This window comes from Rhinoraja longicauda, chromosome 11 (genome assembly GCF_053455715.1).
Source record: "Rhinoraja longicauda isolate Sanriku21f chromosome 11, sRhiLon1.1, whole genome shotgun sequence".
Lineage (NCBI taxonomy): Eukaryota > Metazoa > Chordata > Chondrichthyes > Rajiformes > Arhynchobatidae > Rhinoraja > Rhinoraja longicauda.
Genome location: NC_135963.1, coordinates 47,445,798 through 47,473,269, shown reverse-complemented (window position 1 = coordinate 47,473,269; position 27,472 = coordinate 47,445,798). Strand labels below are relative to the sequence as shown.

Genomic DNA, 27,472 nt, shown 5'->3' with positions numbered 1-27,472 from the left:
CCTTAACTGGATCACAGTCCGTCCGCGATATCCACTATTGAGAAACGTTCATTTAATTTGTCACTTTGTTGCCGATTAATTTGAAATCTATTTCCTTATTGTGGACACACTCCAAGTCAAATAGCTTGCATGCATCTGCAACCATGTCTCTCAACATTTTAAAGATCTGGAACTTGTCCAGCTGTTATCTTATCTCTAATGAAAACACGTTCAGCTCTGCATGTTTAATGTCATCAGTTTACCTTAGTTATTCGTCATTTAACACCATACCACACATGTTGCTTTGAATTTTACATTAACTTCTTAAATTGAACGACGTCAGTTGATAGGTCCACTTTCTACAGCTTTGTCACGTTGAAAACTGGCCCAGGATATATGGAATCTTCCAGCAGCTGGTTTATACATGAAAGTAACTACATCAGTAACTGCCCTCTGTCATCTTCATTTTGTATAAGACTAGCTTGAAATTATTGTTCATCACCATATTGCTAAAGTAACTCAGTGGGCCAGGCAGCATCTCTGGAGAGAAGGAATGGATGGCATTTTGGGTCAAGACCCTTCTTCAGACTGGTAAAGATGAGGGAGTGGGGGCCTGGAGAACGGAAGTCATTGAAGAGACAAAGGGTGTGTGAGTTGGGCAAAGATGAGGGAGTGGGGGCCTGGAAAACGGAAGTTATTGACCCAAAACGTCACCCGTTCCTTCGCTCCAGGGATGCTGCCTGTCCCGCTGAGTTCCTCCAGCATTTTGTGTCTATCTTCAGTGTAAACTTGCATCTGCAGTCCCCTCCTACACCATATTGCTAAGTTCCTTTATGAAGGAGAAAACTGTTTGCATGAATTTAATCCGGTTCATTGAGGCTTGCCTTGATTGAAGGTAAAGATCACAAAACACGTACATGTAAAGATTGTATATAAAGTTGATTTGGGAATTGCATTATCTGAATAGTTTATTATTTGTTCATAAAATCAACAATTTGACTATCGATGTATGCTTACAAGAATTTTCTTTCTTTTTTCTGTAGATGCAAGCCTGGGTTCTTCAACCTGGACTCCCAGAACGCCCATGGCTGCACTGCCTGCTTCTGCTTTGGTCATTCATCTGTTTGTAACAAAGCAGAGGGTTACAGAATAGGGCAGATCACCTCAAGCTTTGATGCAGGTGTTAATGAGATTTTTAATGTTTGATACTCAAAACTCTGTTTTGCTGTACTTTGAAAATGATTTAAGCCTGAGTTGGTAAATATAACAACGTCCAGGTCATGCCCAGTTGAAACTTTGCTGATGAAAAATGATTACATTCTCTGTGAACTGTTTTTGTCAAACATGTCATGAGCCAACTATAAATGGGCGTATTTTCATGTAGATATTATACTTTATATTGATTCTTTTAGTTGCTTCACTGATTTCTTGGTGAACTGCCAAGTTAATATGTAGTGACAATAAGCAGGGTTCCAACAGTACAACACATATAGACTTGCTGCTAATAATTGTTTCAAACACAGGATGGCTTTGATCATTTCCTTTTATCTGTCTCCACCAACATCCTTCCTCTGCCAGCCAGTCCTACCACCTCCTATATCCTGTTTTTTAAGCAGAATTGACCTTTCAATTCACTTCTGCCTTTCCCTAATCTCAATTAACTAATCTTTGCTTTTCCATTCACCATGATGTGCCTTCAACTACATACCTGACCTGTCAATCTTTGTCTCCCCATTAACATCCTATACCTATTAAAATCATTGCTCATGTTTAACCGTGAGTGATGGAGAACCGTTGGGAATGCACACTTGAACAGATGTACGGAACAACCTGTTTAGTCATTTATGAATAAATTTGACTCTATAAAGCAATCAGATCCTGCTCAGAACTGCAGGCATTTCCATAATCAACCTCTGTTCTCTGTTCTCTTCTGCAAAATACTCCCTACCCAATAGAAAGTGTTAGATATTCACGGATAGCTTTGCCATTAAGATTGAGATCATCTGGTCAAAATAACCTGCTGCTGCCCTCACTCCTCTTGGGCCAGACTTCCAAAGTTCTCAGCATCAGTTCAGATTTTGCAGCATTCCCTGGTTTCTCCTATTTCCACCTCCGTTGAATCTACTCCAACTAAATTGCTGACCACTCAGCTTCCATTTGTAGTGTCATGTTAACTACATTTGGGAGCTGTTATCTCTCTTCTGGAGTTGTTCCCGCTCCTTCAGGTCTGATGTCATTTCCACTCTCAAACAACTATCCTAACTTGCACTTTACCTTGTTCCCCCTTTTTCTTTTCCCTTCCCCCCCCCCTCTTGTTGTTTACATGTTCGCCGTGATTTATTAAAATATTTGATTTAATAGCATCGATATGGAAGTGACAATCAAAATCTCGTTGTACTTGTACAATGACAATAAAGGATATTGTATTCTATTGGAGGTACGGCAGCATCTCCAACTTTCCTCAACAAAATTACTTGCATCTATTCCAGCCTCTTGACCATCTTAATCTGGAGCTTTGCTTGTATTCATACAATCAGATTTCTGATGATGGCATACATGACTTCTATTTTTTCTATCTACGTATTTCTTGGCATTAGTGGGAAGGCCATCATTTATCACCCATCTTTGATTGCCTGTGATCAGGTGATAGTGACCTGAAGCACCTTATGACTGACTGTTTTGAAAAGGTGATCAAGGGGATTGATGAGGGCAGTGTAGTAGAGGTTGTCCACAGACTTTAGCAAGGTCTTTGACAAGGTCTCACATGTAATTGATCTGAAAAGTTCAAACACATGGGATAGACAATAGACAATAGACAATAGGTGCAGGAGTAGGCCATTCAGCCCTTCGAGCCAGCACCGCCATTCAATGCGATCATGGCTGATCACTCTCAATCAGTACCCCGTTCCTGCCTTCTCCCCATACCCCCTCACTCCGCTATCCTTAAGAGCTCTATCCAGCTCTCTCTTGAAAGCATCCAACGAACTGGCCTCCACTGCCTTCTGAGGCAGAGAATTCCACACCTTCACCACTCTCTGACTGAAAAAGTTCTTCCTCATCTCCGTTCTAAATGGCCTACCCCTTATTCTTAAACTGTGGCCCCTTGTTCTGGACTCCCCCAACATTGGGAACATCTTTCCTGCCTCTAATGTGTCCAATCCCCTAATTATCTTATATGTTTCAATAAGATCCCCCCTCATCCTTCTAAATTCCAGTGTATACAAGCCGAATTGCTCCAGCCTTTCAACATACGACAGTCCCGCCATTCCGGGAATTAACCTAGTGAACCTACGCTGCACGCCTTCAATTGCAAGAATATCCTTCCTCAAATTTGGAGACCAAAACTGCACACAGTACTCCAGGTGCGGTCTCACCAGGGCCCGGTACAACTGTAGAAGGACCTCTTTGCTCCTATACTCAACTCCTCTTGTTATGAAGGCCAACATTCCATTGGCTTTCTTCACTGCCTGCTGTACCTGCATGCTTCCTTTCAGTGACTGATGCACTAGGACACCCAGATCTCGTTGAACATCCCCTCTTCCTAACTTGACACCATTCAGATAATAATCTGCCTTTCTATTCTTACTTCCAAAGTGAATAACCTCACACTTATCTACATTAAACTGCATCTGCCATGTATCCGCCCACTCACACAACCTGTCCAAGTCGCCCTGCAGCCTTATTGCATCTTCCTCACAATTCACACTACCCCCCAGCTCAGTATCATCTGCAAATTTGCTAATGGTACTTTTAATCCCTTCATCTAAGTCATTAATGTATATCGTAAATAGCTGGGGTCCCAGCACCGAACCTTGCGGTACCCCACTGGTCACTGCCTGCCATTCCGAAAGGGACCCATTTATCCCCACTCTTTGCTTTCTGTCTGTCAACCAATTTTCTATCCATGTCAGTACCCTACCCCCAATACCATGTGCTCTAATTTTGCCCACTAATCTCCTATGTGGGACCTTGTCGAAGGCTTTCTGAAAGTCGAGGTACACCACATCCACTGACTCTCCCCTGTCAATTTTCCTAGTTACATCCTCAAAAAATTCCAGTAGATTTGTCAAGCATGATTTCCCCTTCGTAAATCCATGCTGACTCGGAATGACCCTGTTACTGCTATCCAAATGCTCAGCAATTTCTTCTTTTATAATTGACTCCAGCATCTTCCCCACCACTGATGTCAGACTAACTGGTCTATAATTACCCGTTTTCTCTCTCCCTCCTTTCTTAAAAAGTGGGATAACATTTGCTATCCTCCAATCCACAGGAACTGATCCTGTATCTATAGAACATTGAAAAATGATCTCCAATGCTTCCACTATTTCTAGAGCCACCTCCTTAAGTACCCTGGGATGCAGACCATCAGGCCCTGGGGATTTATCAGCCTTCAGTCCCATCAGTCTACCCAAAACCATTTCCTGCCTAATGTGGATTTCCTTCAGTTCCTCCATCACCCTAGGTTCTCCGGCCCCTAGAACATTTGGGAGATTGTGTGTATCTTCCTCAGTGAAGACAGATCCAAAGTAACGGTTTAACTCGTCTGCCATTTCTTTGTTCCCCATAATAAATTCCCCTGCTTCTATCTTCAAGGGACCCACATTTGCCTTGACTATTTTTTTCCTCTTCACGTACCTAAAAAAACTTTTGCTATCCTCCTTTATATTATTGGCTAGTTTACCCTCGTACCTCATCTTTTCTCCCCGTATTGCCTTTTTAGTTAACTTTTGTTGCTCTTTAAAAGAGTCCCAATCCTCTGTCTTCCCACTCTTCTTTGCTATGTTATACTTCCTCTCCTTAATTTTTATGCTGTCCTTGACTTCCCTTGTCAGCCACAGGTGTCTCTTACTCCCCTTAGAGTCTTTCCGCCTCTTTGGGATAAATTGATCCTGCAACCTCTGCATTATTCCCAGGAATACCTGCCATTGCTGTTCCACAGTCTTCCCTGCTAGGGCCTCCTTCCAGTCAATTTTGGCCAGCTCCTGCCTCATGCCTCTGTAATCCCCTTTGCTATACTGTAATACTGCCCATTCCGATTTTCCCTTCTGCCTTTCCATTTGCAGAGTAAAACTTATCATGTTGTGATCGCTGCCTCCTAATGGCTCTTTTACCTCTAGTCCCCTTATCAGATCAGGATCATTACACAACACTAAATCCAGAATTGCCTTCTCCCTGGTAGGCTCCAGTACAAGCTGTTCTAAGAATCCATCTCGAAGGCACTCTACAAACTCTCTTTCCTGGGGTCCATTTCCAACCTGATTTTCTCAACCTGATTTCGGGTGAGAAAGCGAATTGGATTCAAAATTGGTTTGGTTGTGGTAGGGGGTTGTAGACCTGTTACCAGTGTTGTGCAGCAGGGATCAATACTGAGTCCTCTGTTGTTTGCCATGCATATTAATGACTTGGATGAGCATGATATGGCATGATTAATAAGTTTGCAGATGACACAAATTGATGGTGTAGTAGATGGAGAAGAAGGCTGTTTATGGTTGCAGCAGCGTAGAGCTCAACTGAGAAAGTGGACAAGGGAATGGCAGATGTATTTTAAATTTGATAAGTGCGAAGAAAGTATTTTGGGGCGTTAAATCAGGGCAGGACATAAACAGCGAATAGTAGGGACCTCTGGAGTGTGTTGAACGTAGAGACCTTTGGGTACGTACATAGTTTCCTGAAAGTGATAACACTGGTCGATAGGGTGGTGATAGAGTGCTTGCTTGTCTCCTTTGATCAATGCAAGATTAGAGCATCATATTAAAGTTGTATAAATTGTTGATTGGGCTGCAGTTGGAATGTGGTTCTGGTTGCCACATTACTGGAAAGATGTGAGTAGGTTAGAGAGAGTGCAGAAAAAGATTCACAGGATGGTGCTTGAATTAGAGGGCTTGGCTATAAGGAAAGATTGGATAGGCCGGATCTGTTTTCCCTGGGGTGGAGGAGGCCGTAAGGTTTCATGATAGATGTATTAACATTGTGAGACCTACAGATGGGGTAAATAGCCTGATGCCTTTTTAGGGATGTAGGACACAGGTGTAATTTGAGAGGGAGGACATTTAAAGGGAATCTGAGGTGTAAATCTTTCGCACAGATTTGTATCTGGAGTGAGCTGCCAGGGGTGGTGGTGGAGGCAGGATCAGTAACAATGATTAAGAGGCGTCTGGACAGGTGCTTGAATGAAGAAGGCATAGAGGGATATGGTTAATGTGGCAAGTGGAATGTGTGTAGATAGGCATGATAGTCACCATAAAAATATGGTGGCAAAAAGGCCTGTTTTTATGTTGCATAGGTCCATGACTTGGAATTACTCCCACGTTAATGTTGGGTACAGGAAGCTAGGATGTAAAAAACTAATGACAATGAAGAATGGTATGTTTCCTGATAGTACGCTGTGCAGCTTTGGAGCTAACCAGCAGGGGTGCTTTTGCCATATGCAGACTGCCTCCACTTCATTGTTGAAAGGACCTGCGGTTTTGGGAGGTGCTGTGGGATAGTCAGGCAACTAATTACATACAACAACCATGGTGTGCTGATGGCGAAGAGAATGAATGTTGAAGAGAATGGTGCATGTACTATCAAGAAGGACGCAGTCTTGGATGGTGCCAAGCTTTCCTGAGTGCTTTTGGAGTTACATTTATCCAGGGAAGCAGAGGGCATTCAATAATCCTCCATTGGTAATGCCACTGACTATCAAAGATTGGTGATCATATTCTTTTTTTTCCCACCGGTTGTTGCCTGGTACATCTGTGATGCAAATGTCCTTTCGCAACATAGTTTGCAATAGTGATGTCCTATTTCCACATGTAAGCAGGTGATACAAGTTGTACCTCAATACCACTTCTCGTGACCCTCCATTGACAGCTAGCCTGTTTGACAAACAGTACCAGGCAAGTAGCAGTTTACTCTGACCAAATACTGGGAAGACTACCCATTGCCTTGGTCCCCTCTAACAAACCCTGTTCCCTTCAAAGACTTGAATCTGATCCTGCCTACATGTAACTTGGAATCATATTTGACCCAACGAAATTTTTTTGGATCACATATGTGAGTCTTTTACTGAGACCACCTATTTATATCTCTATAGCATCACCCGCCTCAACCTGTGTGTTTGCTTCCACGGAAGTCATTAAAAAATATGCTGCATCCTGCCTCTCAACAAGTCCCAATTATTGATGCTCTTGGCAATCTATATATTCCAGTAAAACGATGCCTCAAAAGGTTGAAATCCTTGTTTTCAAGTATCTTTGCGATCCAGCTCCTCCCCTTTAGGGACTGATCGCTCCTTAGCTGCATAATGTCCTTCAGCCCTATATAGCTTTGCAGTCTCTGTTCTGTCAGCTCTGACCGCTTGATTTTCCATTAACTGACCCCAACACATTTAGAGACTGTCCTCTGTTTTCAGGTCCTTGGAATTTGGAATTCTTTCCTTAAACCTCGGCTCTTTTATCCTTCTCTCAGAATTATCTTGAAATTTGCCTCTGGGAGCACATATCTGCATCTGCCCGAATATCACCAAATGTGATATTAGGACAATATCAACATTTTGTTTGTCCACTCGTGCTCTTCGGGTGTTTTAGAAGTTAATAGTGATGCATAAATGAAAATGGCAGCTGCCAGCATGGTAGTTGTAGTTCTTTAAAAAAAACTAACGATAGGCCTAAGGCCAGTGCCAGTACATTGCTGTGCTTGCAATATAATGTTAAGAGCTTGTTTATTTGCCTCTTTGTAGGTGATGATGGATGGTGGGCTGAACAGCGAGATGGTGCTGCAGTTCGGCTGCAATGGTCTCCAATGAGCCGTGACATCTCTGTGATCTCGAATTATTATTTTCCCATTTACTACGTTGCTCCTGGTATGTAAATTAAATAAATCCACAAATTGTTATCTCTTTTTCCCCGGGAAAATGAATAGAGTTCATTCCAGGTCGAGCGAAGGTGGGAGACTGTTTCAGGGGGGAGTGGACGTGGACTACAGGAGACCCCGGTGGCTGTGCCTATTGCAAATAGGTATACACCCTTGGGAACTGTCGGGGCAGAAGACGTTTCCAGTCCGAGTGGCGGACCTGTTGGCAAGGATACTCGACAGGGGAGATCGAAGTCAGGAAGAGACGTAGTGGTGGGTGACTCCATCGTCCGAGGGACAGAAGATTCTGTGGCAGCAGGAGGGACTTGAGGATGGTCTGTTGCCTCCCTGGTGCCAGGGTTCAGCACATCACGGACCGGCTTCAGAAAATCCTAGTGAGGGAAGGCGATCAACCTGAAGTCGTTGTGCACGTGGGCACGAATGACGTTGGGCGGAAGAGGAAGAAGGTGCTACAGCGGGAGTTTAGAGAGTTAGGAAAAAGACTGAGAAGTAGGACGTCGAAGGTGGTTATCTCTGGACTGCTACCGGTACCTCGTGCTGGTGAGGCCAGGAACAGAGAGATAGAGGGTATGAATTTATGGCTGAGGGGCTGGTGCAGAGAGCAGGGATTTAGATTTCTGGACCACTGGGATCTCTTCTGGGCTAGGGGTGACTTGTACAAAAGGGACGTGTTACATCTTAACAGCAGGGGGACAAACATTCTGGCAGGCAGGTTTGCTAGTGCGACACCTGTGGCTTTAAACTAAGTATTGGGGGGGAGGGGTTAACAAATTGTGAATATGAAGATGAGGTTAACGGGAATACAGGAGATATTGCAGAAGACTCTCGGAAGAATGGGAACAGAAGTTCTAGAGGGGAAAAGAGATTAAGGGCAGGGCCATTTGTGACCGATGTGAGAGGGGAGGTAAATACAGAAGTTAAAGTGTTGTACTTAAATGCGCGTAGTATAAAAAATAAAGTGGATGAGCTTGAGGCTCAGTTAGTCATGGGCAAGTATGATGTTGTAGGGATCACTGAGACATGGCTACAAGAGGACCAGGGCTGGGAACTGAATATTCAGGGGTACACAACGTATAGAAAAGACAGCCAGGTGGGCAGAGGGGGTGGGGTTGCTCTGCTGGTAAGGAATGATATTCATTCCCTTGCAAGGGGTGACATCGAATCAGGAGATGTTGAATCAGTATGGATAGAAATGAGGAATTGTAAGGGTAAAAAGACCCTAATGGGAGTTATCTATAGGCCCCCAAACAGTAGCCTCGACATAGGGTGCAAGTTGAATCAGGAGATAAAATTGGCGTGTCACAAATGTAATGCTACGGTGGTTATGGGAGATTTCAACATGCAGGTAGACTGGGAAAATCAGGTTGGAAATGGACCCCAGGAAAGAGAGTTTGTAGAGTGCCTTCGAGATGGATTCTTAGAACAGCTTGTACTGGAGCCTACCAGGGAGAAGGCAATTCTGGATTTAGTGTTGTGTAATGATCCTGATCTGATAAGGGGACTAGAGGTAAAAGAGCCATTAGGAGGCAGCGATCACAACATGATAAGTTTTACTCTGCAAATGGAAAGGCAGAAGGGAAAATCGGAATGGGCAGTATTACAGTATAGCAAAGGGGATTACAGAGGCATGAGGCAGGAGCTGGCCAAAATGGACTGGAAGGAGGCCCTAGCAGGGAAGACTGTGGAACAGCAATGGCAGGTATTCCTGGGAATAATGCAGAGGTTGCAGGATCAATTTATCCCAAAGAGGCGGAAAGACTCTAAGGGGAGTAAGAGACACCTGTGGCTGACAAGGGAAGTCAAGGACAGCATAAAAATTAAGGAGAGGAAGTATAACATAGCAAAGAAGAGTGGGAAGACAGAGGATTGGGACTCTTTTAAAGAGCAACAAAAGTTAACTAAAAAGGCAATACGGGGAGAAAAGATGAGGTACGAGGGTAAACTAGCCAATAATATAAAGGAGGATAGCAAAAGTTTTTTTAGGTACGTGAAGAGGAAAAAAATAGTCAAGGCAAATGTGGGTCCCTTGAAGATAGAAGCAGGGGAATTTATTATGGGGAACAAAGAAATGGCAGACGAGTTAAACTGTTACTTTGGATCTGTCTTCACTGAGGAAGATACACACAATCTCCCAAATGTTCTAGGGGCCGGAGAACCTAGGGTGATGGAGGAACTGAAGGAAATCCACATTAGGCAGGAAATGGTTTTGGGTAGACTGATGGGACTGAAGGCTGATAAATCCCCAGGGCCTGATGGTCTGCATCCCAGGGTTACTTAAGGAGGTGGCTCTAGAAATAGTGGAAGCATTGGAGATCATTTTTCAATGTTCTATAGATACAGGATCAGTTCCTGTGGATTGGAGGATAGCAAATGTTATCCCACTTTTTACGAAAGGAGGGAGAGAGAAAACGGGTAATTATAGACCAGTTAGTCTGACATCAGTGGTGGGGAAGATGCTGGAGTCGATTATAAAAGAAGAAATTGCTGAGCATTTGGATAGCAGTAACAGGATCATTCCGAGTCAGCATGGATTTACGAAGGGGAAATCATGCTTGACAAATCTACTGGAATTTTTTGAGGATGTAACTAGGAAAATTGACAGGGGAGAGTCAGTGGATGTGGTGTACCTCGACTTTCAGAAAGCCTTCGACAAGGTCCCACATAGGAGATTAGTGGGCAAAATTAGAGCACATGGTATTGGGGGTAGGGTACTGACATGGATAGAAAATTGGTTGACAGACAGAAAGCAAAGAGTGGGGATAAATGGGTCCCTTTCGGAATGGCAGGCAGTGACCAGTGGGGTACCGCAAGGTTCGGTGCTGGGACCCCAGCTATTTACGATATACATTAATGACTTAGATGAAGGGATTAAAAGTACCATTAGCAAATTTGCAGATGATACTAAGCTGGGGGGTAGTGTGAATTGTGAGGAAGATGCAATAAGGCTGCAGGGCGACTTGGACAGGTTGTGTGAGTGGGCGGATACATGGCAGATGCAGTTTAATGTAGATAAGTGTGAGGTTATTCACTTTGGAAGTAAGAATAGAAAGGCAGATTATTATCTGAATGGTGTCAAGTTAGGAAGAGGGGATGTTCAACGAGATCTGGGTGTCCTAGTGCATCAGTCACTGAAAGGAAGCATGCAGGTACAGCAGGCAGTGAAGAAAGCCAATGGAATGTTGGCCTTCATAACAAGAGGAGTTGAGTATAGGAGCAAAGAGGTCCTTCTACAGTTGTACCGGGCCCTGGTGAGACCGCACCTGGAGTACTGTGTGCAGTTTTGGTCTCCAAATTTGAGGAAGGATATTCTTGCAATTGAAGGCGTGCAGCGTAGGTTCACTAGGTTAATTCCCGGAATGGCGGGACTGTCGTATGTTGAAAGGCTGGAGCAATTCGGCTTGTATACACTGGAATTTAGAAGGATGAGGGGGGATCTTATTGAAACATATAAGATAATTAGGGGATTGGACACATTAGAGGCAGGAAAGATGTTCCCAATGTTGGGGGAGTCCAGAACAAGGGGCCACAGTTTAAGAATAAGGGGTAGGCCATTTAGAACGGAGATGAGGAAGAACTTTTTCAGTCAGAGAGTGGTGAAGGTGTGGAATTCTCTGCCTCAGAAGGCAGTGGAGGCCAGTTCGTTGGATGCTTTCAAGAGAGAGCTGGATAGAGCTCTTAAGGATAGCGGAGTGAGGGGGTATGGGGAGAAGGCAGGAACGGGGTACTGATTGAGAGTGATCAGCCATGATCGCATTGAATGGCGGTGCTGGCTCGAAGGGCTGAATGGCCTACTCCTGCACCTATTGTCTATTGTCTATTGATCATTGTTAATACACTTGATTTGATAATTGTTATTTCATAATGAAATCAGCAGTCAAAGTTGAAGATCTGAAAGCAAAGGCTGATGTGCTTTTTTAAAACTGCAGCACATTCTTAGACTCTTGCACAGTGTAATTAATTTCCCACTTTTGTTTTCCCCAGCAATGTTTTTGGGTGATCAGGTGATGAGTTATGGTCAGAACCTCTCTTTCACTTTCCACGTGGACAAGAGAGACACTCGTTTATCAGCTGAGGATATCGTGCTGGAAGGAGCGGGCCTGAGAGTGACAGTCCCATTAATTGCTCAGGGAAACCAGTATCCCACAGAAAGCCGTCAGAACTACGTCTTCAGGTGAAATAGAATGTAGAACATAATGATATTATTGTCAGAGCCATTAAAATCTGGGCTCGACGTCTAACAAGGATGAATTGCATAGAAACTGTTCTGCACTTTACAGTTTTCAGCAGTCAGTTACACTCTGGTAGCTTATTAATGACGTGGAATCTTAAGGATAGTGGAGTCAGGGGGTATGGGGAGAAGGCAGGAACGGGATACTGATTGAGAATGATCAGCCATGATCACACTGAATGGCGGTGCTGGCTCGAAGGGCCGAATGGCCTCCTCCTGCACCTATTGTCTATTGTCTTGCACATTTTGCTGGAACACTTACTCCCCTGTTGCAGCATTGAAATGTTTATCATATTTGTAGGCCACACACCATAGTGACAATGTCTCGGTTAGATTGTTGGGAGGGAGGGAGGGAAGAAATGCTGAATACAGCCTGAGTATATATTTCCTTTTTTTTTTCCATTACCCCAAGGGAATTTTGCATTACCCCAAGGGAAGATACAGGAAGAGTTGCTTGATCTGCATTTGTACTTTAGTCCATTTCGTAACTTTATTGATGTATGCTTGTTTATCAATCCAAAAAAGGAAATGACAGTGTTATAATTTAAAGCATATCGCATCTGCTTCTGCTAAATCGAGTGATGTTGATGTTTTTCTCTGGACCACCCAGTCTCTTGTGTTCAAAGCAATATCTGTTAATTAGGAACATACTTTGCTCACCACCTGCATGAATCTGCTTTCCTTTACACAATCCAATTCAAAAGAAGCTTATAGCTTTGTAAAATACCCCAAATAAATACTTTTTTAAACCTAGTCTGAAGTCGTGGGTGCTTTTGTTTGTAACCAGAAAATGCTGTAAAATGTTTGAAATGCATTTTTTTTCTATTTGCAGACTTCATGAAGTGACAAGTTATCCCTGGAGGCCACAACTTCCCTCTTTTGAATTTCAAAGGCTTCTTCACAATCTGACAGCTATTAAAATTCGTGGCACATACAACGAAAATAGTAAGTAGTGTAGTCAGCAGTGTAGTTGACGATGCACGCAAGGTGCAAGAAATTGAAGCAAAAACAGACCGCATTGTCCTTAAGCCTTTGCCTGTCAATGAGGTACGAGTCATTCTGCACATGAACTATTTTTCTGTAAATTCCCATTTTCCTTGATCCAATCCATGTTCGTGGGTCTGCTGGTCTAAGATTTGATGGTGTTTGAAGTATTTCACAATCACAACCCAACCACAATCAAAACTTACCGAATAGTGAAAGGCTTGGATAAACTTACCGAATAATGAAAGGCTTGGATAGAGTGGATGTAGAGAGGATGTTTGCACTGGTGAACTGGTCTGATTTTAGTGCCCTTAATTTGTCCTGAGCTCTCACAAGTGTTTTTTTTAGTGGTGTTATATTTGTCATTTTCAGTCTGCTGGGACTAGTTCAAAAATCAAGGGAATTTTAGACAAACATCTTGAAAGCATCCACTATCACTGCTGCTACCTACTTTTGAAAAGTTGTGAAGGCAAGCTCTCTCCAGTCTAGTGAACTGGTCTGATTTTAGTGCCCTTAATTTGTCCTGAGCTCTCTCAAGTGTTGGATCTGACCATAGATGTGAGGTGCTTCTATTGCTTTGATGTGGCAGTTTGACACAACTGAGTGCTTTGCTAGTCCATTTCACAGTGAGATTAATCAATCACACTTCAATCAAACATCTAAAACATTTATGTTTTACTCCAAAGCAACTTGTAATTTTCTTTTAATCTAAAGAAACATGAGTTAGTATTTTGCAAATGGTTATGGAAAAATTAATGTTGAGCCAGGAAGGAAAATATTTCTTTGCATGACTAAAATTGTATTGAAATCGCACAGCTTTGAACCATTTTTATTGATGGAAAGAAGCAGAGAGGTTTAGTGAGGAAACTTTATCCTCGCTGGAGTTTAGAAAGATTAGGGTGGACCTCATTGAAACTTACCGAATAGTGAAAGGTCTGGATAGAGTAGGTGTGGAGAGGATGTTTCCACTAGTGGGAGAGTCTAGGACCAGAGGTTACAACTTCAGAATTAAAGGATGTTCCTTTAGGTAGGAGATGAGGAGGAATTTCTTTAGTCAGAGGGTGGTGAATTAATTGCCACAGAAGACTGTGGAGGCCAAGTCAATGGATATTTTTAAGGCAGAGATAGATCTTTTCTTGATTAGTACGGGTATCGGGTTATGGGAAGAAGGCAGGAGATTGGAGTTAAGAGGAAGAGATGGATCAGCCAGGATTGAATGGCGGAGTGGACGATGGGCTGAACGGCCTAATTTTTCTCCTATCACTTATGACCTTATGAACATGAGCAGTTTATGTTGAAGTCTTTATAATTTAGTTCAGCAAAAAATAATAAACGTTTGTGTATATTTCCATTGTTTTGGAGTATGATTACCTTTTGCTACTGTTGTTGAAATATTTGCATGGCAGTGACTGTTGGTTTATTTGTGGCTGACATTTGTCCGTTCCCTTGCAGGCCGTGGCTACCTAGACGATGTAACTCTGCACGGCGCTCAGCCTGGCTCCGGAAGCCCTGCTGACTGGGTGGAACAATGCACTTGTCCAACTGCATATCGGGGGCAGTTCTGCGAACAGTGTGCTTTGGGTCACAGGAGGGATGATCCTGATCGCGGCTCATTCAGCCCCTGTGTGCCCTGCAGCTGTAATGCACATAGTGATACCTGTGATACTGAAAGTGGTGAGTTTGTGCTGGAAAAATCCTGTGAAAATAGGTTCCAATGTTTATGCAATGGTGTTCCCAGCCTTCAACCTTTTTTATATTTTCCTCTATTTCTCATTTCTGCCAATATAATATCCTATTCTTAGCCTGGAGGGTGCCTGTTTGCATTTGCCAGTTTAATTCTTCATTTATGGTGCACATGAATGAAATAAATTGACTTTATTTTTAGGCCCATTTAGATCTTTGCTTCACTGTCGGGGCAATGTAGCCCTGACAGTGACGCAAAGATCTACATGGGACTAAAAATAAAGTCCATTTATTTTGTTCATGTGCACTACATACTTCTCCTTAATAGCACATTGGTTATGTGCATACTGCCCGAGCCTGAGTATCATTGAAAGCAAGATATTGGAGAAGTCGATCCCTTTTTCTGAAGAGCATGCTGTTGTAATTGGCAGTATTTGCCTGCCGTTAGACACTGCACATCTTTTAATGATGTAAAAGACATTGCAGCATTGAAAGTTGCAATGGAAGCTTTCCCATGTCTTTTCAATGACTCACTAACTTTCTTCGTGGTATTTGAGGGAAGAAACTAGCATGGATAGAAGGTTGGCTGAATGGCAGGGAGCAAAGAGTGGCAATAAAGAGGGCTTTTGCTGCTTGGTTGCCGGTGACTAGTGGTGTGCCACAGGGGTCAATGTTGGGTTCTCTACTCTTCACATTGTATATTAATGATTGGGATGATGGAATTGATGGCTTTGTGGCCAGGTTTGCGGATGATACGAAGATAGGTGGAGGGGCAGGTAATGTAGAGGAAGCAGGTTGTGTGAAGAAAGACTTGGACAGGTTGGGAGAGTGGGCAAAGAAGTGGCAGATGGAATACAGCGGAACAAAGTGTGCGGCCATACACTTTGGTAGTAGGAATAAAGGCATAGACTATCTTCTAAATTGGGAGAGGATTCAGAAGTCTGAGGTGCAAAGGGACTTGGAAGTGCGGATGCAGGATTCCCAAAAGTTTAATTTACGGTTGAATCGATAGGAAGCAATGCAAATGCAATGTTAGCATTCATTTCGAGAGGACTAGAATGTAAAAGCAAGGATGTAATGCTGATGATTTATAAGGCACTGGGTCAGACCACATTTGGAGTACTGTATGGTTTTGGGCCCCATATCTGAGGAGGGATGTGCTGAAGAGGGTCTAGAGGAGGTTTACGAGAATGATCCCAGTGATGATCAGGTTAATGTAAGAGGAGCGTTTGATGGCACTGGGCCTTTACTCGTTGGAGTTTAGAAGGACGAAGAGCAATCTTACTGAAACCTACTGAATAATGAAAGGCCTGGATGTGGATGTGAAGAGGATGTTACTACTAGTGGGAAAGTCTAAGACCAGAGGGCACAGGCTCAAAATTTAAAAATGTACCTTTAGAAAGGAGATATGGGGGAATTTCTTTAGCCAGGGACCGATGAATCGGTGGAATTCATTGCCACAGGTGCCTGTGGGAGGCCGTCATTGAGTATTTTTAGTGGAGATTGACAGATTCTTGATTAGCACAGGTGTCAAAAGGTTACGGGGAGAAGGCAGGAGAATGGGATTGAGAGGGAAGAATAGATCAGCCATGATTGAATGACGGAGTACACTTGATAAACCGAACGGCCTAATTCTGCTCCTACGACTCATAAACTTATGAAGTTGTACCATACATCCGAATAAATTTATTAAGGCTGTGATCATCTGTCGATCGGTCAATTGCTTTATAACATCAATGCCTTTCTCACTAGTTATTTTTCCTAGCTTTTGCAGAAGCTGGTATTTATTGCAGTTTGCTTACTGTCATTTTATGATATCGTATCTGGGTGGTCATTGGTCAGGTATTCAATCTATCAATAAATGTCCGCAGATATACTGACAGTGCAATTCAGCATTTGTGAGAATCTGTTATCCTATTTTAAATATAAATTACACCCACAGCTTCCAATGAATGTTCTTCAAATTGTGAATGTATTTATCTTTGATGTAAATTAAATTGGCGGGAGTTGAGTTTTTAAGGAACTTCCACTTAATTTTTTATCTTGAACATTCAAATTTTAGGATATGTGTAAATAGACAAGTTTTATAGAAAACTAGACTGAGCTGGGTCCAAATCTTTCCTGCGGGTCTCTCCTGGGGCAACCCTCCCCCAACTGACAATCCTGCGGGCCCGGCAATCATCTCCAACTGACGAAGCCCGTTACCGGGCGGGGAGAATCCCCCGGGGCATGGGCGGGCGAGGGGAGACGAGGAAGGGGAGAGGGAGCCACTCACCTCAGCCGCGTGCTGCCAGCACTGCAGCCAGAGCGAGCCGTGGACCCAAAGCCTCTCCTGCAGCACGTCTGCGAATGGCGGTGACGGCCATCTTGTTGATCGCGCTGCACCACGGAAGGAAATTCTGGCTCGAGGCACGCCGGGACGGGTGCCGGTCCTCTCAGCGGGGGGGGGGGAAACGCATCTATTAAAGTTAGCAGCAGCTCATGGGCTCAGCAGCCCCCTCCCCCTCATTGCCCCCAAACCTTTCCTGCGTTGGTCCAGCACCTGCTCCCCTGCTAACCCACTCCATCCCCCCCTCCTCCCCCACTCATCCACTTGATCCCCCCTTATCCCGCCTCTTCTCCTCCCCCCGCATTCACACACTCGATCCCCCCCACAACCCCCCTCCTCCCCTCACCCACTCCATCCCTCCTCAACCCCGCTTATCCCCCCTCCCCTCACCATCCCCTCCCTCACCCACTTACTGATCCATCCCCCCTCAACCACCAAAACCTCTCCTGCATTGGTCTAACACCCTCCCCTTCCCCCCTCCCCCCCTTCCCCTCCTCCCCCCCCTCATTGGCTGCCACTCCCGTCACTCTAGTGGGATCTGGCCCCGGCATTCATCGTGGGGCCCCCCTCCCTCATTGGCCGCCACTCCCGTTCACTCGGGCGGATCCCATTGTGACGTCATACGCTGAACATGGCCAGCGTCAGTTTAATTAGGTAATTTTTAAACTTTAAAATCTCTCTGACTTTAAAAATATAAGATCAATTTGAATGAAACTTGGATTAAGGTGTCCCCAGGACAAAGGTGAGTAAGGTGGTCCTAAAATTGTGCTATCGTGTGACGGGAGCACAGAAATAAGGCACCATTACAAGGCATGATGAAACAAATAAATAAACAAACAGTTTTAGTAATATACTCGACCAAGTGGACCTGTTGGGCCCATTCCTTGTAGGGCTTCCATTGTGACTTGGGAAAATCGTGTTTGTTCTTTGAAATAAATTGTGTTAAAAAATCTTTTTTAATAAACCTCAGCCAGAGCGAGCCGTGGACCCAAAGCCTCTCCTGCATCGGTGTAGCACCCTCCCCTCCCCCACTCCCACTCTGCCCCCACCCCCACACACCCCCTCCCCCTCCCCCCCCTCCCCTTCCCCCTTAATATCATGAGAGTAGTAGCGGTGATTCAAAAATTTAGTCCCAGCATTATCACGTTATGGCACTTTTGGGATAAACAGCTTGGGACATCCTGGGAGATTTTTTAGGGGGGGTTCAGGGGGGGTCTGTTAAATCTTTTAAGATTTAATTTTCAGTCATTGGTATTTTAAATGCTGCTGGCCTATTCCACCTTGATTATGGTTTAAATATGGACAAATCAGCCGAGGAAGATATATTTACTTAAGAGAGATCAGTGGAAGCAAGTGGAAAAAAAATGGGTGGTTGATATTGTAACACCTGTTTAATACCAGTAACAAAAGCAGAATGTAATTCCCTATGTTCGCACATGGATAATTAACTTTTGTTTAATCTGGCACACAGGTGAATGTTACTGCAGGGACAATACAGCAGGGTCAAATTGTGAACGGTGTATGGATGGATACTATGGTGACCCTACAGTCGGTGGCACTGATGCCTGTACCCCATGTCCATGTCCAAGTGGTTCAAGCTGTGCCATGGTGCCGAAAACTGGAAATATTGTGTGCACAAACTGCCCTGTAGGGACCACTGGTGAGTTCCTCAAAAAAGAAGTAAATTATATTTATTGAAATTGTTCATGTACATCATGCTGATTAATTATAGAAAGTTGTTACCTTGGTTTTTCACTTTGCTTGTCTGGAGTATTCCATTGGTAGACACAAAATGCTGGAGTAGCTCAGCGGGACAGGCAGCATCTCTGGAGAGAAGGAATGGGTGACGTGTCCGGTCGAGACCCTTCTTCAGTATTCATTATTCCAGACACCCTTTTTAGCAACATTTTCTCCAGAATAACTTCTCCAGAATAACTATGGTTGTGATGAAAGGCACTCAATCTAAAACATTGTCTATTACAATTGCCACAAAATGCTCCCATACCCGCTGAATATTTTCAGCAACTCATTTTTTGTTGCAGATATCCCACATCTGCATTTTTTAAATAAGTGATTGTAATGCATTATCTTTCAGGTAAAAGATGTGAACTTTGCGATGATGGCTACTATGGTGACCCCTTAGGAGAAGCACCTCAGAGACCATGCAAACAGTGCCATTGTAGCGATAACATCGATCCAAATGCTGTAGGGAACTGTAATCGGCTAACTGGAGAGTGCCTAAAGTGCATCTACAACACTGATGGTTTCTACTGTGATAAATGTAAAGATGGATTTTATGGGAATGCATTAAATCCAATTCCATCAGAAAAATGCAAAGGTGAGTCTTGCATTTGTATTTGCTTCCATTAAATGAACCTAAACTAATCCAAATCATTTCTTTAAAAGGACTTTTATTATAATCTCAGTGAAATTAATGAATTTCAAATTCTCCCATTTATATAAAATGCCTTTGGAATGGAAGATATAAAATGCCTTTGAATATTTTGCTACACTAAAAGCACTGTACAAATGCCTTCTTGTGTGTCGGCAGTAAATCACTGTGTTTCCATTTCTGGAGAAGTGGAAAAGAGTTGCAGACGGGTAGTTTGACATTCTTATGAAATGATATTGTTGCACTTTGCTCTTTATCTGAGTTTCTCTTGTGCCCCACCAGCAATCTCAAAAAGCATCTCTCATCAACCCATTCACACAATGTATTATTTTTTTCTTCCAGCTTGTGACTGTTCTCCTTATGGCACGGTGGGCCAGCAGAGAAACTGCAACCAGATCACGGGTCTATGCGAGTGCTTAAGTCATGTCATGGGCAGAGACTGCAGTCAGTGTGAGCCAGGCTTCTATAATCTTCTTAGTGGCCAGGGTTGTCAAAGGTAAGTCAAGTAGAAGGACTTTCAGCCTCCTTCTTCAGCTGAGTACTTGACAGTTTGCTTCTGTGTGCTAATATAATCTAGTTGGAGGTTAATAGATGATCAGACATTTGTTGGAATGTTAATCAAATCTACAATGGAGTAATAAATTCCCCTTATTGCTGCTGAAAGCAGTTAGCACCCAAGACCGAGTCCTGTGTTTTACGGTACCTGAGGAGAAGATAGTGCAAGGAATTGATTTAATATTGTATTCAGGCACTTTAAAAAAAAAATCATGTGTCTTCCACTTGATGGTGGTTGAGCTAAAGCTCTGCGTATTATTTCCTCAGGTGCAATTATGAGCATTTTTTAAAACTAAAAGAATCAGTTCATTTCACTGAGAAATTAAAGCAACTGACCGCTCATCATCATATGGATAAAGTGAAAGATCACATGATAAAGAAACCTTTCTATAAAATAAAACATTTGAGTTCCTGTTTAAAACTTAACTCCCAGATATTTCTTACGTTATCATCTCCACAATGGATAAATTTAAAGCAAGAATGGAAGCTTCACAAAATTGGACAGACTTAGATTGTTGTCTTTGGAGTGTCAGAGGCTGTGGGGAGACCTGATAGATGAAACTATGAGCAGCATAGATAAGGTGGACTCAATCTTTTTTCCCTCAGGATCGAAATTTCAATTACTAGACAGCATAGCTTTAAGGTAAGAGGAGCAAAATTTAAAGGAGATGTGCAGGACAAATCTTTTACACAGTGGGTGAGCGCCTGAAACATGCTGCCAGGGATGGTGGTGGAGGCAGATACGATAGTGGCACTTAAGAAATTTTTGGATAGATGTATGGAAATGCAGGGAATGGAGAAATATGGGTTATGTGCAGGCAGATAGATTTGGTCTTTACATCGTGTTCAGCCCAGACATTGTGGGCCGAAGGGCCTGTTCCTGTGCTGTACTGTATTGTGGTCTATATTTCTCTTATGGCATGAAGCCAGTTTTCTCTGTTCTGTTTATGGAAGTTGTGAAGAAATATCTGAGACTTGCCTGTGTATAATGTGCAAAGGGAATTCCAACAAAGAACTGCCATTCTGTTAAAACTTCAGGAATGCTCTCTGCCATCTGATATCTCCTGACCTGTCAATGAATGCTGCCGCTGTCTGGGGTTGCCCCGTCCCCTTCTAAATCAGTCCTGTAAAGTGCAAAATTATTAAATCCCAAAGTAATGCCAGCAGTGTGATGAGCAGAATAATAATTAACAAAATTGTGAACATCAGTACAGAAAAGATTGCTGTGCAAATTATAGGTGTGAACATTGATCGGTGTCAGGTTTAGAAAAGAATGTTGAGCTTATGAAGGATACAGGGCGCGCAGAACAAAGGAATGCAGATAATGTTCGCAAGAAGTGGCATACGTTTCTTGTTTGAGGATTGATTGTATGAGCGAGCCGCCTGCATCAAAATCTATAAATCCCAGCTTGCGTATAACATTTCCCTTGTCATTCTTTTATCTTTACCTCATGGGAATAATACTCCAGTATTGGTGTGCTTGAATTTTTAGCTTGCTGACAGCTGTTCAGCGGAGATTGGAAGGAAATTGACGTTTAGTATCAAAGACAGGATTTGTAGTTATCATTCAGTAAGGTGACTGCAGTTTGATGCATGGCCTTAGAACAGCCATAGGTTCCAAAGGAATAATATGATTGTGGCATTTAACACAACTCTGCATTTTATCCAAACATTGCATTTCACCAATGTATACTATCTAATGTATACTATGAAAAATAGTTATTTTATAGACTCTTTAACAAAAGGCCTGATTAGCATCATCAAATGGATTCAAATATATTGAGAAGCAAAAGTGCTTTTCATATAGTAAAATGATTTGCTCTTCACCAGGTTTAATGTGGAGTCTGTTTACACATAATTTACATATTCTGATTTTAAAAGATCTTGTAATAAAAATGTTTCCAAATGGAAAAATTGGCCAAGTTTTTGCAGAATTGGATTCCCAACAAGCTGACTTTCAGAAACCCACAAAGTTATTGTACAACAGTAACATAGTAATCAGCAACCACCTCGGTTGCTATGAACTCTAAAATTTGGGCTAATAAATTTCATGAAACCATTACCATTTATGAAAATAACTGCCACTCGTTTCTGAAAAGTAATAGGAGTCACCACATTTCCCAAAATACAAATGTTTATAGTCCTAAAAATGAATTTTGATTTATTACTATAATCCAGTATTTGTTTATAGCCAGCCAAAGAACAAGCTCAGCTGGCAAATTATTTATGATCCTTGCTGATGAATTATATATAATGGCACATGTGAAATAATCCTGTTCTGCCAGTCCTCATTACACATTTTAAATATACCACAATGATAACAAGTTTTAGTTTTAAATAGCTGCTGTGGACCCATTGAGTCCAAACCTCTCCTGCATTGGTGTAGCACCCTCCCCTCCCTCCCCACTCATCCACTCCATCCCCCCTCAAGCCCCCCTTTTGGCGATCTTAAAATGGCAGCCCTCCCCCAACTGCACACGCGCACAATGATAACAAGCTTTAGTTTTAAATGGTGGGTGAAGAGATGTTGTACAATAGTTTTACCATCATTAAAGATAATTTCTTTCTCATCACAATGTTATCTAATCTTGTGTGTCATTAACGCCACACAAAGTGAAAAATACTTGAGCTGATTGTTTCTGGTATAATGTGTTTAATAACATTTGAGGGCAGCACAGTGGCGCAGCAGCAAAGTTGCTGCCTCACAGCGCTCGAGACCCGGATTCGATCCTGATCACGGGTGGTGTCTGTGCGGAGTTTGTACGTTCTCCCCGTGACGCGAGAATTTTCTCCAGGAGCTCTGTTTTCTTTTCACACTCCAAAGACGTACAGGTTTGTAGGCTTGGTGAAATTGTCCCTAGTGTGTGTAGGATAGTGCTAATATACGGGGATCGCTGGTCGGCGTGGACTCGGTGGGCTGAAGGGTCTGTTCCCGCACTGTATCTCTATCCTAAAGTAAACTAAAACTAAACTAAAAAGGCGCATAGATTGGCCCAAGCCTTCAGAGTATGTGATAGGATTTGGAAATATCTAGTTAACTTCATAATATTGCAATCCAACGACTAACAGTACTCTAACATGAATGGCCTGACTACAGTTCCCTCCTTGCCCCCCCCACCCAGGTGTGACTGTAATCCCATTGGCTCTGTTAATGGGCAGTGTGATACCCAAAATGGACAGTGTGAGTGCCAGCCTGGTGTTGTTGGTCAGCAGTGTGACAGTTGTGAACCTCATCATTTCGGTTTTAGTCGGGAAGGATGCAAACGTAAGTGTAACAATTATTTGACATATTTTAAGAAACTTATTAACATGGTTTGTCACTTCTGGGAAAATATCAAAAACTTGTGTCCCTGTTTCCGCAGCCTGTGATTGTGATCGTGAAGGTTCAAGATCGTTACAGTGCAAGGATGATGGAAAATGTGACTGCAAGGAGGGATTTGTGGGTGCCCATTGTGATCAGTGTGAAGAAAATTATTTCTACAATCGCACAAGACCTGGCTGCCAGGAGTGCCCTGCCTGTTACAGGCTGGTGAAAGATAAAGTAGGAATCTCAGTTTTATACTTGGTAGTCATATTATTCCATCTTGTGAATATAATCCGAGGCTGTCTAAATTTATTGTCATCTTTTCCAGTCTCTCCTGCCAAATCATTAGCTGCTATTTGAAAATCTTATTAAGAATTTGAGTAATCTAACGTAGGCTATGGGAGCACTACTTGTTTAACTAACATTCCTTGATCTGGGGTTTGACCTCCACCTCTGTTCAGATGAAAAGCACCTTTCTTGGTGCACACAAAAGAGGTTTTGGCTCTCCACAAAATAGGTTTTGGCTCTCCTCAGTGAACCCTTTTAGCCCAAACAACTTACATGCAACCTCTAAATTGGTGTCCTCAAAGACGACACAGGATTGAGGCTTTTTTGATGTTTCTGTAAAGTTAAGTGTCTGTAACGGTGAGATCATAGTCACCAAGTTCCTGAGTTTAATAGTTGAATTTTGGTACCAAATGATGGCTTGCACCTAGAATCATTAAATGTCCCATCCTGTTAAATGTACTCTGGGTGCTTTCTTCCATTAGCTCGCCGGTCTAGACTCTTGTTAACTTTTAGGAACACAATTATACAGTGGGTGTAATGTGCTGGAACAGATCCAGCACAGGTTAATACCAGTACAACAGATATATAGAGACACTTTTTTTTCTCCCCACCTGGATGTAACTAATGAATGCACAAATTTGAGATAACAAGAAAGTGAAATAATGAGATGTTAAATCCAACACCTTTATTTCATAAGAAAATTGTCTTCGTTTTTGAAATCGAACAAGGCAGTTGCTTTAAAGAAAAAACATGAAATATCTTAGAGAGGCGTCCACAGATCAGGAGCTCTGTTAAAGATTTATTCCACTTGCAAGAGTGTGCAAACTATAGGTCATAAACACTGCGGCACCGGGTTTGGTCGTGGTCACACCAACATTAACAGTAGGGTGAATTCACATGATATATTTTCTAGTGGTAAGAAAGTCCAGGACTGCATGGGGATGCTGTCCATCGGCATCACCGTGCATGTGCGGCGGCAAAGGCAACCTCGGGCTTGTGCCAGCAGCTTAGTACTGGTCTTCGAAGGAGGAGGTGTGGTGATTGCAGGCCGTTCACCCTTGCCTTGAGAGGAGGCACTGGTGGTCTCAGGCTTGTCCTGGCAGCTAGTGCAGTCTAATGCTTCTTACCACCAGTCCAATCTTGACCATACGATGGCACTGGTGATCTGGGGTTTGCCCCAATGGCTTAGTCTTACTCAAACCTGCAACAGTGGAACACAGCGAGCAGGGTGGAGACTCACTTCCTCTCCCTTCATATTTTTCTCCCGCCTTATTCTTTCTTCATCTTTCTCTCCTGCTTCTCTCACCTTTTTCCCTCGGGCTAGAATGCTTAGGTTTTTAGGGAGTAGGCTGACAAGGTTCAAATGGCCAACCAATATCAGCTCATTGGAGCCAGCAGTTACCAATAATGCTGGGGATTGGCTCAGTCAGCAGTGATAGAGAACACGGGGGTATCCAAAGGAGGGGAGCTGTCACAACCCATAATACTCACTAATCAATCTATTAATAAACACATCGAAAATATCTTTAGACAGAATAACTACAATGGGAATTCTGTAGTAGTTGATATGAGTAACAAAGTCTACGTATGACAAAGAAAAATAATGATACTATTATACTTAAGGGGACTCTGCATGGAACAGGTGTAGCTCATTGAATAACCTGTAATGCCATTGTCTATTGCAGCTCTGCAAGTTCCAATTTGCAGATATCAGATTTTGATATTACTTCCTGAGAAAGTAAAAATAAATCCATTTGTAGAATGTCACCCTTTCAGTTACTGTCTTCAGGAGATTAAAATAATAATTTCCTTACTTGAGTTGATAGTGTGAATAACTGGAATGACCACACACAGCAAAGAAAGGAAAGAACTAAAGTTTGCTATAATATAGTTAATTACATTCAATAACTAATTGTATGCAGGAATACTTGTATTTGTAGCCATTCAGTTAATATATCCAGAAAAGGGGAAAATGACTTTTCAAATGGATGTTTTAAAGATTCTATTTGTTTTAATCAATGATTCAAATACTTCTGAAGCTAAGTATTTACGTTGCAAGGACATTTTTTTGAAGCAGGATTTATCATCTTTGACTTGAGTTGTCAAAAATAGTTTCCAGTGTCTACCTTGTTTTGATTGGCTGAGTAATTGTAATATATTTTATTTTTATCTCATGTTCAGGTAAACGAACATAGACAGAAACTTAAGGACTTGGAAGATCTAATTGCAAACCTGGGGACAAGTCAGGACACAGTGAATGACAAGGCCTTTGAAGAGAGATTGAAGGAAGCCGAAAAAGCCATTATGGACCTCCTCAGAGATGCTGAAAACATGAGAGGTATATATATTAACGAAAATGTTGACATTAATGGCAGAATCACAAACTCTAGTTAGCTTCCAGTTAGCATAATAGCACTTAAGTGCTATAATGCTAACTATAAACTAACTAGAGTTTGCTCACCAGCCAAAACAAAAACTTTGTTTGGTTTAGTTTAGAGATACAGCATGGAAACAGGCCCATCAAGTCACCCGTACACTAGTTCTATGTTATCCCACTTTCATATATCCTACACACCAGGGGCAATTTATAGAAGCCAATTAACTTACAAAGCCTCTTGTCTTTGGAAAGTGAGGTAACCAGAGCACCCGGAAAAAAACCATGTGATCACAGGGCAAACTAGTAAACTCCACACAGACAGCACCCATAGTCAGGATTGAACCAGGGTCTCTGGCACTGTCCAGCAGCAGCTCTATCGCTGCGCCACTGCGCTGCCCAAACTTTTTTGTACCTCTTTGAAGTTGCGTACATGGTGTGAAATATTCCCTAATAATATTATGGAACTTTTCAACAGATGTCGACAGAAGTCTCATGGACCGCTTGGCCGAAATTAATAACACTCTCTCCACTCAGTGGGGACGTCTGCAAAATATAAAGGATACTGTAGATAATACTGAAGACTTAGCAGAACGATCCAATAATCGTATGCAGGATGCAGAGAAAATAATCTCAAATGCACGAACAGAGCTTGAAAAAGCCAAGGAAAACATGGCAAATGTGGTAGGTTCTTCTCTACAAATAACTTGAATGCCACTAACACAAAGTGTAAGTTCATAGATGAATAATTCTTGCTTTACCATAATATTTAAACATAAACAAGGCTTTACAATTTTATTCTGATACCTACACATTTAATATCATCAAAGATATTCTCATTGCGTAAATACAACTTCACTTCTTTCCTAGGCTTCCATCTTGCTCATATTGGCCAGTTCATTGCATTCAGCATTTCATTTTTTTGTAGAATGGAAGATTGTTTATGGTTGATCTTGTTCGGATGTTGTGACCCGTCATGAAGAGTGATTATTTTTTAATTGTAGCCCATAAATATATAGCCTAAATAACATTGTACTGACTTTGTATAACATTGATATGAGATATAGTGACTCGCATCATTTACTCTATTTGTCATGAGTGATGTCCACCTGATAGGCTAATGATTATTCTTGACAGAAATGCTGTGCCTTTCCATTCTGGAAAGTATGTGCATGTATCTCAGTCATGAATAACCGAGATGCATAGATAAGATGAGTTTCATTTTGATTGAGGTCTCTTAAAGAAAATTTGTTGTTCTATTTGATTTCCCCATTTTTACAAAAATGTACATTTAGCCGAAGATTGCAACTGGAAACAAAATTGTAAACCTTGGTTTTTTTCATCTATTTTTTTCTACATGCACTCTGCATCTAATCTAGAGAATTAAAACTGAAGAGACTAATATAAATGATGTGCGTAAACTCGTAATTTTCCAGATGATAGAAGTATTTCGCTGAATATTCCAAAATATTTAATCATTCATTAAGAAAGCCACT

General features: G+C 42.3%; 1 protein-coding gene across 1 annotated transcript in view; it reads left to right on the top strand.

Annotated features, from left to right (window-relative positions):
• The window catches only part of lamc1 (laminin, gamma 1), a 177,071-nt gene that overhangs the window by 122,840 nt on the left and 26,759 nt on the right, over positions 1-27,472 (top strand). The window contains exons 8-19 of the mRNA XM_078407589.1: positions 1,023-1,159; positions 7,706-7,828; positions 11,821-12,010; positions 12,900-13,012; positions 14,504-14,725; positions 18,535-18,723; positions 19,159-19,401; positions 19,798-19,951; positions 23,133-23,275; positions 23,373-23,551; positions 25,784-25,940; positions 26,455-26,660. Of these exons, the coding sequence (XP_078263715.1) occupies positions 1,023-1,159; positions 7,706-7,828; positions 11,821-12,010; positions 12,900-13,012; positions 14,504-14,725; positions 18,535-18,723; positions 19,159-19,401; positions 19,798-19,951; positions 23,133-23,275; positions 23,373-23,551; positions 25,784-25,940; positions 26,455-26,660 (2,056 nt within the window). The remainder of the gene's footprint in view (positions 1-1,022; positions 1,160-7,705; positions 7,829-11,820; positions 12,011-12,899; positions 13,013-14,503; positions 14,726-18,534; positions 18,724-19,158; positions 19,402-19,797; positions 19,952-23,132; positions 23,276-23,372; positions 23,552-25,783; positions 25,941-26,454; positions 26,661-27,472) is intronic.